This window comes from Drosophila bipectinata, chromosome 3L, assembly GCF_030179905.1.
Source record: "Drosophila bipectinata strain 14024-0381.07 chromosome 3L, DbipHiC1v2, whole genome shotgun sequence".
In the NCBI taxonomy this organism is placed as follows: Eukaryota; Metazoa; Arthropoda; class Insecta; order Diptera; family Drosophilidae; genus Drosophila; species Drosophila bipectinata.
Window position 1 is genome coordinate 14,630,996 of NC_091738.1, and position 15,989 is coordinate 14,646,984.

Below are 15,989 nucleotides of genomic sequence, written 5' to 3' on the forward strand. Positions count from 1 at the left end.
TTCGAAACATAGATTTCCGAAAAGGAATTAAAATTCATACAATCATTCAACGATAGAGCGAGTAAAGTCACACTATATATTTTTAAAATACTATTTTTGTTTTCCCAAAAATGTTTGATTTATGGTTGGTGCTTAAAATAACAATGTATCAACTAAAATATTATGCTATTTTGGGGTTTTCTGCCGTTTAGTGTCTACCAGTACAAACAAGAATTCCAGCTTCCTATCTTTATCATATTTCTTTTTATTTATAAAAAAAAAATGAAATAAGTGTTTAAATAAACGTTGATTGGAGAGTACAACTAAAACATCAATAGCGGTAAGGACCAGTGCTGCCAGTTAAGCACTCTAGCGACTTTTATAAAGTTTTTCAATAATTTACACATTGGAAATTTTGGAAAGATATTAATATTTCAAAAACATTTTTTTAAATTTTAAACATAATTGTGATTAAAAAATCATTTCAGCATCATTTAAATATCGATATCATGATATTTCATCAAGCAAAGTATATCGATACTTTGACAATCGATATATCATCGAAAATACTAAAATCCAATCGGAATTTGCTTAAGCGGGCCCCTTTTACTCCTACACAACACTAAATCGAATCGGAATTTGCCGAAGACGGTCGTCTTTTCGCGTCGCTCGAGTTTTCAACTTTAAACAGGAGAAAAAGTTGCCCGGTACGTGTTTCACGGCCTCAAAGTGTATGCAAAAATTCGCAAAAACAAGCTGCATAAGGATACGGCATAAGTGTTTGTCGGGAAATAGAAAAAGCTCCCTTAAATCTGATTTGCGAAATTGAAAAGTGCCGGAAAATTGGTGTACAAAACAAGGGACGCCGACGCCCGTGAATGTGTGTGTGTGAAAATCCTGGGCGGACGCCACTCCTTTTGCGCAAGGAATCTTTATAAAAAAAAAAAAAAAAACAAGTAAGCATTGTATAGAGAGCTGCGCCGGAGTACCAAAATCGCAAACACAAATAGGGGAGGCGTGCAAGGGGGTGCAAATAATATGTCGAGACTTTAAACCAGAGATTCCGATCGCATTAATGGATTCTGATTTTAGGGATAAATCATAAAATAAATAAAGTACTTAGGTTTTAGATAATTTCCTATGTACATATGTGAGCTGGGCTCTGTTGGCACTGCGCAGAATCGAAGCTAAAAAAAAAAAAAGATAACGAAAACTTGAATAATTCCATTTTGCAAAAATATACTTTTGCTCCAAACTGCAAAACTGCCAAACAGCTGGTGGGGGGCAAACACCTGGCGAAGAAAAGACGCCTTGAACGGCTCTCCTTATTTTTTGTGGCATTTTCGCAGCAGTCACGGCGGAATATAACTGGTTTTGGAGCCTTTTCGCGTAGGTGCAAGCGAGCAGGAAATAGCGCCTTGCAAAGAACCGTTGATCGGTCGGTCAGGTTAAGTGCTCCCCAACTTGGTGCGGGATCGAGAGAGAGAGAGAGAGCAAGGAGATTGCAAAGAAATCAAAACAAGAGACAACTGATTTTTGTTTTCTTTCCCGCTGTTGTCTTAGGTTCTATCTTGGTATAGGTGTGTGTCAGTCTGGGTGTGTTTGTGTGCGTTTCTGATAAGTTGCTATCATTCTGTTTTTGCTTTCCGTTAGCTCGTTTATCACTTTTCTTCTTCTTTTTTATGCCCCAAGCCCCAGGCCGCTGTTGTTGTTGTTGTTCTTGTTGTTTATTTTTTTTGCCTTCAAAGCGATTTATGCAGAAATGAACATTATTTGCACTATTTTTCCTTAATGCAGTGCCACAGTTACACTGACAAAAATAATGCAAGTCTTTTTAATTAAAAAAAATCAATGTTTTCTATAAATCAGTCTAGGATCTAGTCTAAGATTAGATAGTTGCTTTCTTATGGTTTATTACCTTGTTGACATTATAATTATTTTTATCTGTAAGTAGACTTTAAAGTCCACCCTCTTCTTGAAGGCTTTGTTTATTTTTAGTTGCGGAATTTCTGGTTACAACTAGTATTTAATTTCAATGGCTTCCCCCCCTGACCTGCTCCTTTTCTTTCATCCACCCCGACACTGACTCCAACTCCGACTCCGACTCTGACTCCTCCTCCTTTGTCTTCTGGAAACAGTTGCTCTCCATGTCATTTTGCTCCACAAACATACTCCATTGGGGAGCCACAAAACAGGGTAGAGATCTCTGGGGGAGGAGTGCTCCTCTTTTGTTGTTTATTTTTAGTATTCTTCCCCTTAATTTTGTTCCAATTCTTGAAAAATCATAAAATTTTTCCAGCAATTTGAATTTTTCTTCGAAAGTTCAAGGCATTTGCATAAAATTAATTCATTAATTAGTCAAATGTGGCCACAAATTATTCTTAATTAAAGCCACAGCCAAAGTGGACAGATTTGTGATCAGCATAGCTCTCTTCTTAAGGTCTATTCCCTACTTAAACCCCCCTTTAAAGCCCAAATCGATGGCATATCTGAGGCTGCCCACGCGCAGCTGGCCAAATCCAGTTTGGAGACCCCTCTGGCCCCGAGTCCAGCCTCTTGCGTCACTTTATTTGGCACAAGTTTGGCTCACGACTCGGGGGGCTTCCAGTTCCAGTGAAATATGGGTCTAGATTCTAGACTCTACAACCGAGGCAGCTTAAAAGGTAATGCCACCATATAAGTAGCCGTTTTCTGGTTGATCAGAGATCATCATAACTACTATATGTATATATATACTATAGGAACATAGGTATATTATAGCTATAAGCTCTCTCCAGACTTGTCTTTGGGGGTTAGTGAACCTTATAGCTAATACCTTATACCATACATACCTAATATCAGTAAGAACACCACCATTGTACTTGCTTAAAATTTAAAAAAATAATTTAAATATTTTTGCAACAAGTACTTGGGGAGTTGTGCAACTCAGAAGCCTACAATTGCAGCAGCCGCCCCAGAGCTGAATGGCAACTGGCTGCCAAGTTGCATGACTGGTTTTTCGAAAATTAGTAAACAATGTAAGTTGCGCCATTCATCTACACCTTCAAGGCCCGTTCCCAGCCCTCTGGCACGCGAAACCACCCGATTATGACATCTAAACGTGGCTAATTTATGGCCTACGAAGAATCCAGGACAACTCCTCCACCTGCCCAGGCACACCCTTGTTCCGGTTGACCCCGATTCCGGGTCAGGAACTGCCCAAAATGCTGTCTAATTTGTTAATTAGCGGCCTTAGGCCCTTTCCCCCCTCTGAGGGGCCCTATTCATTGGCTTCATTGGCTAATCCGGAGGGGGGATGCATTCGAGTGGACTCTGGAGAGTGCCCACCAGTCATGGGGGCTCAGTCATGGAGCCAGTGGCCGAACAATGTGTGTTTTCGGTTTTTTATTTTTTAAATTATTGTGCAGCTGCGGATATAAATGGATCTAAGGGGGGGGAAGCCAGAGCGTAAGGCAGACAGGAAGTGTGGGGGGCGGAAGGGCGGCAAGTGCTGGAGGAAAACACTGCCCCGAATAATGACTAAAGTTTATTTTTTTTTTTTGTTTTTTATTCGATTTCCCCTCTCAGTTGCTGCACTTTGTCCTTTGTTGTGTGAAGTACACTGCCAAAAAATTGGGGTGAGAATCCCAAGGCTTCTTCTTGTGTAAGCTTTCGGTTAGCTGGCATTTCCAAGGGTTGTTTCTTAGCTTCCACTGCATCCTCATCCACGGGAAAGTACAGTAGCCGGCAAGGGCAAACCAAGAGCCCTGGGAACTGCTAAAGGAAGAGGAGGAGGAGGAGGTCCAAAGAGGAGGAGGAGGAGGAGGAGGGTACACCTACCCAAGTGTAAAGTGTCTACTTAAGGTTGAGTCAACTTTGATTCTGCCTTTCTTTCAGGCTCCTTCTTCTTCTTACTTGCCACGCCCACCGCCCACGGTATGTCTGGTGGAGTTCTGGTTAAGGAGAGCCCTGAGACCAAGTGTGTATCTTGACAATGACGAGCGGCGCGTGGTCCTGAGTCTTAGGATGGGAGTTGCAATCGATATCTGGAGGAAGTACATCTTATATAGAAGTCTAATCCATTTCTTTGTAGAATCAAGACCCATAACTGCGCCATTAGAGACAAAGTTCATGCGAAACTGAATGAATTAGAAGCCAGCTGAGAGCCATCTGAGTTGCGAAAATTGAATTTTAATGGGAGTGTGAATCAGCTGATAGCGATAAGCCAAGATCTGCCGCTCCAGACAGCCCAGCGCCAGTCCAAGTTCAATTCTAGACATCGTGACTATCACGATGAGGGCAAGTGTTCCACAAAGCTGCAGCTGCAAGTCAAGATAAGAGCTACTAGTTAGTAACTAAAGCTAAAGCTACTAAACTATGACAGTGATAGATATAATAAATCTTAGAAATATAAGAATTATTATATTATTTCTGGCAGTGTACTTGCATTAGCATTCAAGGCGGCGGGCCACCCACTTGGCGGGTCTTAAGTGCAGAATTTTTTCTATTTTTTTCGCTTAAATATTTGACTGCACTTGACTCAAGTGGCGGTGGTGAGTGGAGGCCATCAGACAGAGGGAGGTAGTGGGTGGCTCTACTGCCTACCTGGCAACTGGAAACAGTGTTTGCCCTTTGCCCTCTGAGCCGATAATCCCTTTGGCTTTAAGGAAAACCAATAGAAGGGCTGCAGTTCTTCATGTTTGTAGTTCTTACAGATCTGGTTTCTATAATGCCATCTTTAATGCAATTTTCCGCATTCCAGCGAGCCCATATCTCCTCACGTGCATTTCAAGATTACTGGAGGGGGGAATTACAAAAGACCATTTGTCACATTTAAGATTTTGACTTTTTGGAGCCCATGCCCATCATTATGGCCCATTTTGGAGCTGCTACCTTTTTCACTTTTCATTACTTTTGCTTTCGGGGGCCAAGAGCGTTGAATTCCAGTCGCTTTTTTATTTGTTTAGCTTTTATTTTTTATTATTTGTGGTGTGTGTTGACATTGTCACGCTCTCCCCGATACGCTCGGCTAGGGGGGCGACCCTCGAAGCGAAGAGATCGTTTTTTTAAACGAAAATATATTTCTCTTTTTAAGCTTCGACTTTGCTTTCATTTTCGAGCCGTGGAGAAAGGGGTTAAGAGTGTGGAGAATGAGGAGAGTGGGGTTAAGGCTGGCGGCCAGATGTCTGTCGAGACTTTGGTCAGGGTCGTGGCTAGAAACAGCCTCCCTAACCCATCTGGCATGGAAGGGAATACCTTGAAAGCTGGCCTGAGAAACTCTCTGGTTCTCCAGCTCCAGGTCTGGCAGAGTCAGTCACGCAAGGCGGCAAACGGCAGACGACAGAAGGAGGAAGCCCTACTAATGTCAAGTTCATTGCCTCAATGAAACGACACCATAAACGGCAGAGCCGGCTGCCAAGCTCCACAAACATGGCCAGCTCTCCTACCATAACTCGTTTCTTGGAGTTCGATCCGTCTTCGCTGCCGGATCTGTCCAAGCTGGGCAGCTTGATGTTAGCTTGGATATCTGCCGATAGAGACTAAGATATTTTCACCGTATTTTAGCCAAAACGGATTTTGTGGCAGGAAAACAGGTTGCCAGTGTAAGGAGGAGGCCTTGGCTCGAGGCCACGTGCTCTTCCAGTCTAATTTAATGCGACATGGGTGATTATTTAACTTTAAAGTGACTTGCAACATGAACTCTACTTAGATGACTACTAGGAGAGGGTAATATTCTGTTTGAAATATAATTAGAAATTTAAAAAATATAAGAAAAGATAGATAGATAGAAAGATAGATATTAACAAAGGTTAAAGTTAGAAGAGATAGTAAGACTCTTTCCGAAAGTTGTATCTTTTCTAAAGGCTTTAAGTTATGGAGCTCTATTAACCTGCCTTTCATTACAAAGATTACAGATTACATCTGAGCTCATGGGAAGGGTAATGTAAGCATGTAAATCTTAGCCTATATGACTGTATCTTTGGGATACAGCATCTCTTAATCTAAATCTTTTACTTATATCTAGTGATTTTTAGAAAAACCCCTGGTTCTATAGCTTCAGTTTCAGTATTTTATTATATTTTCAGCCTTATACTTTAGTTCATTATTTATATTGAACTATAGTTTCTATAAGTACAATAGTTTCAGTGTTTAGTTATAGTTTCAATGATGATATACATACTGACTATATCATGGCTTAGATCTCATGCCATAGCGAAATCGATATTAGCTATAAGACCCCACTGCTTCATTAATGAGTAATTTCCAATATTTCCCAATTTACTTCGATTGTCTTAAATATGATTATTTTTTTTGATAGTTTTTTGTTAGTTTTTTGAGTCAAAACATGCTTCATAAAAATGAGTTACGGTTGCAAGTTGCTAACAATTACAGAAGCAGGCTATCGAGTCTATATTATACCCAACAGCACCAGTGTGTTACAAAATCCTATTATGGGGAAAGTATCTTCATAATTCAGCTAACAGGCTTAGATTGAGTATGAGTATCTTTGAGAAAGAGTATTGTAAACTGGCCACTTATCTCACAGCCACTCTTCCTCTAAAATGTCAACTTTTCTTTCCATAAACTAGATATCTTATGGAAGCCTAAGTAGATCAGAATTAGAATGTGCTGCCACCTGGATTGGCTTTCAATTAAAATCAATCAAGATTAGAGAACCAATTGGCGATCAAACCGGTGGTGGCGACTAATAACGGATGGAAGCCAATCTACAAGAGAGTCTTGGAGAGAGTAGCACCTCAACCCCCATATGGTAGTCCCACGAAGTGTGCGAATTCTAAAGGGATGAAGACGTACTAATATCTTCTATTTTGTTGTAGATTCCATGTCTCTTTTTATAGCCTTCTGGCCAAGTTACAAAGAAGTTTTATGTAAACCCGGTAAGGTGTTGGTTTCTCTTGTCATGCTGGCTCCTCGTTTTTATGGCCAGCCACCTTTTATGGTTCGGAGTTTAAGCTCTGAGACTCTGGGAAGATACGTGTAATGTCTGAAATTGGTTCGAGGCTAGAGGCTAGAGTCTTTAGCTCACCGATGTGGTCTTGCCTTTTAAGAGCCCTGCTGCCAAGTCAGTGGAAAGTTCATTCTGCCAGGCAGTGTGTTTATTCTAAATATTTAATAAAAGTTTAAGGTTTATCTTCCATAACTCCAAGACCTGCCTTAAGCTGGTTGGAGGAGCTTGGTGGCCTTACCACATACTATATAGGGAGAGAGTGACGACTGACCATCCGAGTGGCTACTGGAAACGGCCTTTGTTTATCAATTGATTCAACTTTCGCCCCCGGTTTTTGGTTTTTGGTTTTCGGTTTTCAACTCTTCTCTCTGTTTTTGCCCAGAGTATCTTTAGTTTCAGCTCCATACCCCAAATGAAACTAATTGCTTCCGTTCACAACATTTCACCTTCAATTTCCCGGCCCGGCCCGGCCCGGCAAGAAACTAATTTCGTATGCCTTGGAGGGGCACCTTAAAATGTGGCAATTCCATTCAGTTTCGGAGGCTAGCTCTGGGCTGCTTTTCGGTTCATTGAACTCGAATTACACTTCGAAAAAGGGGAAAAGGTGGCTTGCTCGAGGAGAGGATTTGGTAAACAAACATTGGAAGCCATTAGGAGGGTCTGGCTAGGAAACCTCTTTCCTCTAAAGTCTCAACTGAGACCCACTAGTTTTAATAAATGATATATATATGTTTCTCTCTTACTGCTTTGGCTTTTTGCAGAAATTTGCATTTTCATCTTTCGCAAGGCAAGCCAGCCCAGCACACACGAAAAATGCTGACACCGATGAGGCCAGCGGTGGGTTGATTGGCTGACAACCACGACATCCACGTCCACAGAAACAGCAGCGACTGCCAGCCACGCTTGAGTGCCAGCGAGTGGGAGGAAGTGGTGGAGTCGGGTCGAGGCATCTGGTCCAACTGGAAACCTACTCTTGTAAGAAACCTAAGGCCCTCTCTGCCATGACAAGTGTTTGGAGCAACTGCCTCTAAGAAGAAGGATCAGCCGGAGCAGTAAACCAAAAACAGCTAAGAAGCACCTACTAGTTGGCCAAGACAAGGTGAGTTATCCAAAAATGAGGTGAGAGATGATAAATGAGGTCTAAAGATGAGGTCTCTTATTCCGAGGTCTGGTATTGAATCTCCCATTCAGGATCTCCAAGGCTGACAGCTTCAGCGAGTGACTGATTGTCCTTTAAAGACTTGTGAGGTAAACACATTGTAGCCACCCAGACCAAGCCCAGTCCCAGGTGCCCAACCCAACCGACAATCCAGTTTGGTAGCCAACAGATCGGGACTTGGATACACATTCAGGTCTCCCCACCACCTGGCATCTAGTACTCTGCTAGGCTATCCGACTTGTTTTCTCACCGTCTAATTGGCATAATTTGTCTAACAAGACCAGGTAACCAACCAACCACTGGCTGACTGACAACAATAGGCAGTAACAGCGACAACTTGTTTGTTATTCACTGCAAGTCGGGGAGATGGGGGGGCAACCGTGTCGGAGGCATCTGGGATGGCAATAAAATAATGCAACTGAATGGCCTGAAACTAGACAGTTCTCTAGAGCTTTTAAAAAGTCAAATAATAATAATATTCTTAATAGGATTTTATTTCAAGTGCAGAGGCCTACGCGGAAAGTCTCTTGTAACGACCATGGCGGACAAGTTTAGACCCAAACCCCCCTCCCCAAGGTTAGTTCTTGGAGCTCGGATCAGGCCAAAAGTAAATGTCCAACTGAAATCGGGTTGTCTTTCAGTTAACCCCGACCCTATTGTTCTTCCGCTGGCTCCCAACATCATAATCTTCATAATCTCCATCTGTTTCTGTAACTATATCATACTTGCTCTGGCGCCAGCTTTAGTTTTTAATTCCTGGGAACTAGTTGACAGGCCAGCTCCAAGAACTCCTGGGGCTCACTAATTGCTCGCAATCTTGGCACTTCTCCTAGCAGTTCTAGAGCTCTTCGGAGTGGGGCCATCATTTCATTGTTGACATTGTTTTCGTTACACGCTCTGAGCTCTGTAGACTGAATGGTGACGCAATTATGACACATGGCGGTGGCTACCTGCTGCTCACCTCGGGATCGGGTGTCTCCCAGGCCTCCACTGCACGTGTTTCGGCTAACGAGCTCAGCTTAACATTTTCCGACTGCAATTAACTTTTATGCAAAAATTTGAGACCCCCCTTAGTCGGGTAAGCGGGTAAACGGGTTTTTGTGTCATTTGCGAGGCGCTAATTATGATCGTTATCGTTGTGATCGGGGTCATTTAGCCACGATAATGGTTTAAAATGATGATATAGTGAGTCTTAATCCATATTTATGCAAATGGAGGTGTTGATCTGGAGAGGAGGGTGTCTATAATTAGGACTTGATAAGAGGATATTAATAGCTTGTCTAGTTCTCTAAAGTAGGTAGTCTTGAGGGCTGTACTTCTTTGTTTATTCACCCCCCAGCCCTCCATCCATACACGCCCAACTGGCTTACCGGATAAGATAGTCTCTTAGTCTAATCTTTTGCCTCATCCATCTTGTTTCAGGGTCACATTCTGCTTAGATTAGATAGGTTTGGGTTTCTTAGTATCAGTACCTATGTATTTACAAGACCCGGGAAGCAGTAGGAACGACAGTTTAGAGGCAGCCTTTGTCTTCCTACGGGCATGGCCCTGCCCTTTCCCCAGTTAGGTGGACATGGGTGTTGTTTACTGGGGTTCTGGGGCGGCTGGGTGCTTGTTGACTTTGCGATAAGTTCGGCTGTCTGCTTTGTAGATAGTGTGGCGCGAAAATGGAGCTATGAGGTATAAGAGGTATAAGCTAGAGAGACTAGGAGAAACATATCCCTTACCATCTATAGAGCCCTTGGAAAGCCCACTTAGTCCATCGAGTAAATCATAACCAAGCCGTAGTACTTCCTATCAGTCCACGAGCCTATCAGCCCACCAACCCGATGTCGCGCCCTCTCTTTCGATGGCTCTCTGGCCAAAGAAAGCCCCAATCCCCTGCCAGCTGGCAATACCATTAATCGCCAAAGCACAACATTGAAATTTTGCTCACTTCGGCGATGACTTTCACACGCCGAGCACCTCGACGAGTCATCAATGGGCCTCTAATTGTGTTTGTTGTGAAACGTGAATTTTTGTCAAAAAATACAGAAAAGTAAACAAACCAACAAAAGAAAATCATAAACGCAAGAAATCAAAACCAAAAGGTGAAAATCGTTGCGAAAGTCTGTCGGAGAGGCGATCGATTGGCGAGAAAATGGCAAAGGTAATGGCAGTGAGCCACAACCATCGATTTAATCAGTTTTTCCATTTGGGGCGCGGCTGGTGGTGCTCTTTGGAAGGTAACAGTGATAGCGTTGGTAGATAGCACTCCGGAAGTGAATGGGTTTCGAATCTGAGAAGCTAGCATTCCAAACTATATACTCCTCCTCATTAGTTTCAAGTATAAACCATTTCCCTTTCTATTCTTGCAGTTTCGAAATGGAGAAATCGATGCATCACGCCCCCGCCCCGGCCGCCGTGGGTAAGGTCAGCCAGATAGCCAACATCTTCCAGCGCAAGCCCATCGAGATCCAGCCCGTGGAGCAACTGAGTGCCGTGGCTGCCGCCCATGCAGCTGCCGCCGCCGCCGCTGCTGCTGCCCACAACCCCACACCGGTGCGCACCGAATCCCACTCGGCCAGGTTCAACAACGCCCGAGCTCTGTTCGAGAAGCTTGGGGTGGAGTCCAACTCGAATGTCAGCTCCAGGCTTCTGAGAAGCGGCTCCCGGGAGGACAACCTTTGCGACGGATCGGACCGCTCTTCGTCGCGCTCCTCCGACAGGTCGCAGTCGCCGCCGAAGAGGAGGACCCCCTTCCCATCCGGCGTGTCCTTGGTCCACAACAACAACAATGCCACCGCAGCCCAGAACGGAGTGCCGAGCAGCGAACAGCGCCTGAGCAACAGCAAGTTCATTGTAGAGCCATCGGGCCAGGCTCCCCAGGGAGGAGGGGCCGTCAAGTTTCCCCAGCCGAACTTGTCCCGCTTGAAGTCGGGGGAGGAGGGATCACCGCCACCTGGAGGACCTCCCGTCGGCTCGGTGAGTGCCCTGTTCGCCAACTCGGGTGGTGAGAAGCCCGAGAAGCCGGAGCGCAAGTTCAACTCAAGGGAGCTGATCGAGAAGCAGAAGAAGTGGACCTCCCACTTCACCAAGACCAAGACCAGTCGCACCCACAGCGACCTCAACCGGTGCGACATTATCCGGACGGTGCCCGGCACGGGCCTCATCATGGACAGCGAGAAGGTGGCCAAGCCGGCGGCGGAGCCACCACAACCGCCGGCAAACACCAGTCCCAATCCTCCGGCAAGGTCGCAGGCTCCGCCGGAGATAAAGCCCCGCAGCGGGAAGATCGGCAGCCCCGTGAAGTCGCCCCCCCTTCCGCCCATTCCGGCGGCCAAGCCGAAGAACGTCAGTCCGGTGAAGCTGAATCAGGAGCGACTGCGTCAGTCGCCCACGAAAACGGCGGAGAACTCGCCGCCACCTCCGCCCGCCAAGTCCGCGGCAGTAACGGCCGCCATGCAGAGGTCCCTGCTCCAGGAGCAGCAGCAGGAGCTCCTGCGGAACAGCGGAGACGCACCCATTCCACCGGAGAAGCCGCGCAAAAAGTCCATAGATCTCATTGAGGAAACCCCGCCCACAACGGACTGCTCCACGCCCTCGTCCTGCGCCTCGCCCACCAACAGCTCCTACATTGTCCAGCCGGCCAAGAGGGGATCCGTGGACAATGCCATCGCCGCAGCAGGGCAGGTGTCCTACACCGGAAACGGCCTCACCGGAAGCACCAATTCCGCGGCCTCGGGATCTCCGGTGGCCAGCGCCTCCTCGGGTCCCTCCTCGCCGGCGCACACAGAGGACGAGAAGCAGGAAAACGAGTCCACAGAGAAGTCGGAGCTGGAGTACCCCCAGGGCATGCCCCGCCGGTTGCGCAGCGAAAATGAAGGTGAGTTCCATTAGGAATTTAAGAAAAGCTCCACGACAATGGCGGAGCAGGCCATCAAGATAAAGTTGGCACTGATAGCACTGATATCAGGTACTAGATAAAAAGAGGCATTACTCATGTCTTGGTTCCCTGTGGGAGTTCCAAACAAGGGCATTTGGCTCAAAGCGGACTACACCAGGTCACTTCCTCATGAACTCTGCTACCTCGAGTTCAAACACCTTCCAGCTCCCTTTGTGTGTTGGCCTGCTTGTCTGGCATGGCATGGCCCTCCTGGCTTGGCTCGGCTCGGCTCATTCCATTCCATTTAATCCCATCCCATCCCAGGCCTTGCCGGGCCAGGCCATTCCATTCCATTGCATCCCACATTCATTACAAGCTTTTCTAAGCGGCGTACAAATCGTGACTTGTGCGCCGCCTCAGACCGTGCTCCGTGCTCCGTGCTCCACCCCACCTGTCCTTACTCCTCCTCCCTCCTGGGCAACACTGGAAAAACTACATCTTCTTTTATAATACCAACTACAAGCTACCTAGCTACTATTTCTCTTAGTGTACTCGACTACTCTGGAGGCAAATTCCAATATGGGTCAAACACAGCAGGCATATCAAATGCAGCCCCCAACGCAGCCCACAGGGCCCAGCTCGACAGCATTCCAAACCAGCGTTCTGCCGTCCCGCTCCCGTTTCTGCAACTCCGAGTCTCTCGAGTGCAATGCTCACAATCTGTCGTCGCCCATCTTCATGGTCCGAGGCCCGTCCGCGGATTTTGTTGGGATTCCTTCTCCTCCGTCTTGCTCCGTCCGCCTTCCTGGACCTGGGCCTAGGCCTCCTCCTCTTCTAGCTCCAAACATAAAATTGTATTAATGCCAGATTAAAAATTCAATGATGCGTTGCTCCACGGCTCTTCTTCTGCCTTGGCTGCCTTCTTCTCCGCTGATTGCAAAATTGGAATTTGCACGCCGCATTTCCGCCACCAGCCTCAGCACTAAATCTCAGTCCGCGGCCCAGCCTCGGGAATGTCTTAGATGGGCTATACCCTGCTCGAGGAGTTCTTTTACTGCTTCGCTGGCTTGAGACTGAAAAGATATATGAGGTTTAGGAAACTAAGCTGTACCTTCATCTGGGATATTAAAATTACAATATTTATTATCATCTACAAGATAGATTCTAACTTTATCAATAGACTTAAGGGGGGACATCTGAGTAGAATTTTGAAAAAATCGAAATTTTTTTTTTTCGCTTAAAAAATACTTTAGGGTCTTAAAAATGACATATCAAAAGATAGAGTCCGGCAAAAGTGTCTAAGTGTCGAAATTTTTCATTCTGCGGCGATGCCTCACAGGTATATCCCACAGTACTTAAAACTTTAAACGCGTTTTTCTCGAAACCACTTTTTTTGAGTTGGCCGAACACCTAACTCGAACAACTCTTAACCTATCGATCTAAAATTTTGACAGTATACTCAGAATACCTATGTCTATCGACACACGTAGGATTTTTTTTTTATTTTGCTTACTTTTTTTTTTATCAACAATTTTGTGACGTTTTTTGTTAGTGAAAATTGAAAATTTTGTTCAATCACTTGCCATTTTGGAAAAAATCAATATATCGAAAAAATCCTACGTGTGTCGATAGCCGTTGAGATAAAGAAACTAACCAAACTTGATTTTTTGTTCTATATCAAAAATTAAGGACGTTAGGTGTTCGGCCATGGACCCCCTTTAAAAAAATAGGGCCTACGAATAAGGGCTGCAGGGCCGCCATTTTGTTTTCGATTTATTAAAAAAAAATTTTATTGTGTAGTTTAAATATAATATAATAAAACCCCATTTACAAATTTTCGATTAGCTGTTTTGATTTGGCCAAAAAAAATTCGAGAAAAACCGCTTTTTTTTGGCCTGTTACTCAGATGTCCCCCCTTAAGAGATTATTATCTATATCTAATTCCTAAATTATAGAGATATTTTTTGGAGAGACGTCTGCCCACTTTTAGCCATGTATTCCACATTTTTCTGGCACGAAAATTTAAAACTTAAAAATCTCTGATATTTTTTTACTTGCCTAAATTTTTAACTTTTCAATCACTTTTTAGCGTATATCTTAACTATTTCGCAGCTGATTGAAAAACGGAATACCATCCAAAATCAGAAGTCTAATAAGATTCGATTTGCATAAAAAGATGCAACATAATCTAAAAAAAAAATTGGGCTCAATTTTTCGAAAAAATCATGAGGGTGATGCTGATTTCCTTAAAAAATTAACAAAAATTGGTCAAAAATGGTTTGGGCAGATTTTGATAGAAAATAATGCTACTCTCTTTTCTAAGATTGGGAAGGTATTCCATGTCTACATCTGACAAATATTAGCCAAGTTATGAAAATTTTTCTATTTCAAAATCGGAAAATTGGTATATCGCTTTTAATATCGCTTATTTCAACTATTTCTGGATAGATTCAAAAACCGAATACCATTTATTAATCAGAGATCCTAGCCTCTTCGATCTGCATTGAAAGATTTTAAAAATTGAACAATAAAATTTTTGGTCCGATTTTTGTCAAAAATCATGATGGTACCCCTTAAAAAAATTTCGAAAAATGGGTCAAAAATTGTGTTGCCAATTTTTGATGCAGAATGGAGGTACTTGGTTTTCTAAGAACGGGAAAGCATGACATTTCTGAATATGATCATTATTAGCTATATTATGAACATTTTTTCCATTTCAAAAATTGAAAAATTCAAACAATGTTTTTGATATTTTTTATATGTACAAAATGTAAACTTTTCAATCACTCTTTTTCGAATATTTATATTATTCCGCAACCGATTTAAAAGGGGAATGAAATTATTAATCAGAGATCCAAGCCGCTTCGATCTGCATGAAAACATCAATGAAATGATACGAACAAAATTTTAGTCATTTTTTGGGCAAAATTCCGATGGTACCCCTTAGAAAAATTACGAAAAATGGGTCAAAAAAGTTAAGGTCAGATTTTGGTTGGGAATAATGCTCCCAGAAGTTATATGTTCGGGACGGTATAACATTTTAGGATCTGTTAATTTTTGGCCAAGTTATAGCCATTTTCCATAAAAAAAATCCAAAAATTGTGACCATAAATTGTGAAATTTTTTAATTTAAAAAAATATAAGCTTTTTCTTCACTTTTTTGAGATTATTTCGGTTATTTCGCAACCGATTTAAGAATGGAGTAGCATTTATTAATCAGTGATCCATTCCCATTCTAACTGCACAAAAATATGCCAAAACTAGATAAAAAAAATTTTGGTTAAATTTTTGACAAAAATAATGATGGTACCCCTTAGAAAAATTACGAAAAATAATTATATCGCCAGGGATTGATTAAAAATTATACTACTCGGAGTTCTAAGAACGGGAAGGTATGCCATTTCAGGATCTGAAAAGTATACCCCGGTTAATAAACCTTTTTCTGTCTTGAAAATGACCAAAATTAAATATTCCTTCAAGTTCTGTTCTTCAACTGCGTATAAGTGATATAATCGATTACAAAGTCGACTTGGAGTAATACCCCTTTCTTAATACTCCTCCCTCTTATATGTTTGCTTCTTTAGTTCTCTACCCTTTTTTCTCTATCCTACTCCGCTGCGTTTTAAGTATCTTTTTCTGATTGTTTCAGGCCATAGTCTCATAAATGGGGGCCTTGGGATTTCGATTGGGGGAGCGAGTGCAAGAATACGGGCATGCATAGGTGGCATGGCAGAAATTTGAATGGCTGGTGCCGCCTGCTGCCACCGCTTGCCGCCTGTCACATGCACAAGAGTTTATAAATAAATCGGAAAATACTAGTCAAGCACTAGCCCCGTCGAAAGTTGGAGCAGCTGGTCTCCGTGGCAGGGAGGCGGAGTGCACCAAGTGTGCACTGAAAACAAAACAGAGAAACATTAGATGGCTCGTGTAAACATCATAATTCGGGGAAATAACATCATTACAAGGTCGTCTCTTGATTTTCAAATAAAATAGTTTAATGAGAGCTTTGGAAGGGGGTTTCCTGCTCTGAAGGATGG

The 15,989-nt window shown here is 43.5% G+C and overlaps 1 protein-coding gene and 1 long non-coding RNA gene across 14 annotated transcripts in view; one reads left to right on the plus strand and one right to left on the minus strand.

Annotated features, from left to right (window-relative positions):
• The first annotated feature begins 607 nt into the window (after positions 1–607).
• Spn (protein phosphatase 1 regulatory subunit spinophilin) overlaps positions 608–15,989 on the plus strand; it is a 36,569-nt gene continuing 21,187 nt past the window's right edge. For 11 of the 13 annotated variants that reach the window (XM_070280641.1, XM_070280642.1, XM_070280645.1 and 8 more), the window contains exons 1-3: positions 608–935; positions 7,690–8,027; positions 10,445–11,952. In XM_070280641.1, the coding sequence (XP_070136742.1) occupies positions 10,452–11,952 (1,501 nt within the window). In that variant the 5' untranslated portion in view covers positions 608–935; positions 7,690–8,027; positions 10,445–10,451. Of the gene's footprint in view, positions 936–7,689; positions 8,028–10,032; positions 10,237–10,444; positions 11,953–15,989 lie in introns of those variants that run through there. The other 2 variants (XM_043214251.2, XM_043214253.2) reach the window with 2 other exon arrangements.
• LOC138926351 (uncharacterized) lies at positions 12,480–13,388 on the minus strand. Its single transcript, XR_011442838.1, has 2 exons — positions 13,088–13,388; positions 12,480–13,025 (listed from the first exon to the last, which is right to left on the minus strand). It is a non-coding gene; the product is annotated as an uncharacterized lncRNA (long non-coding RNA).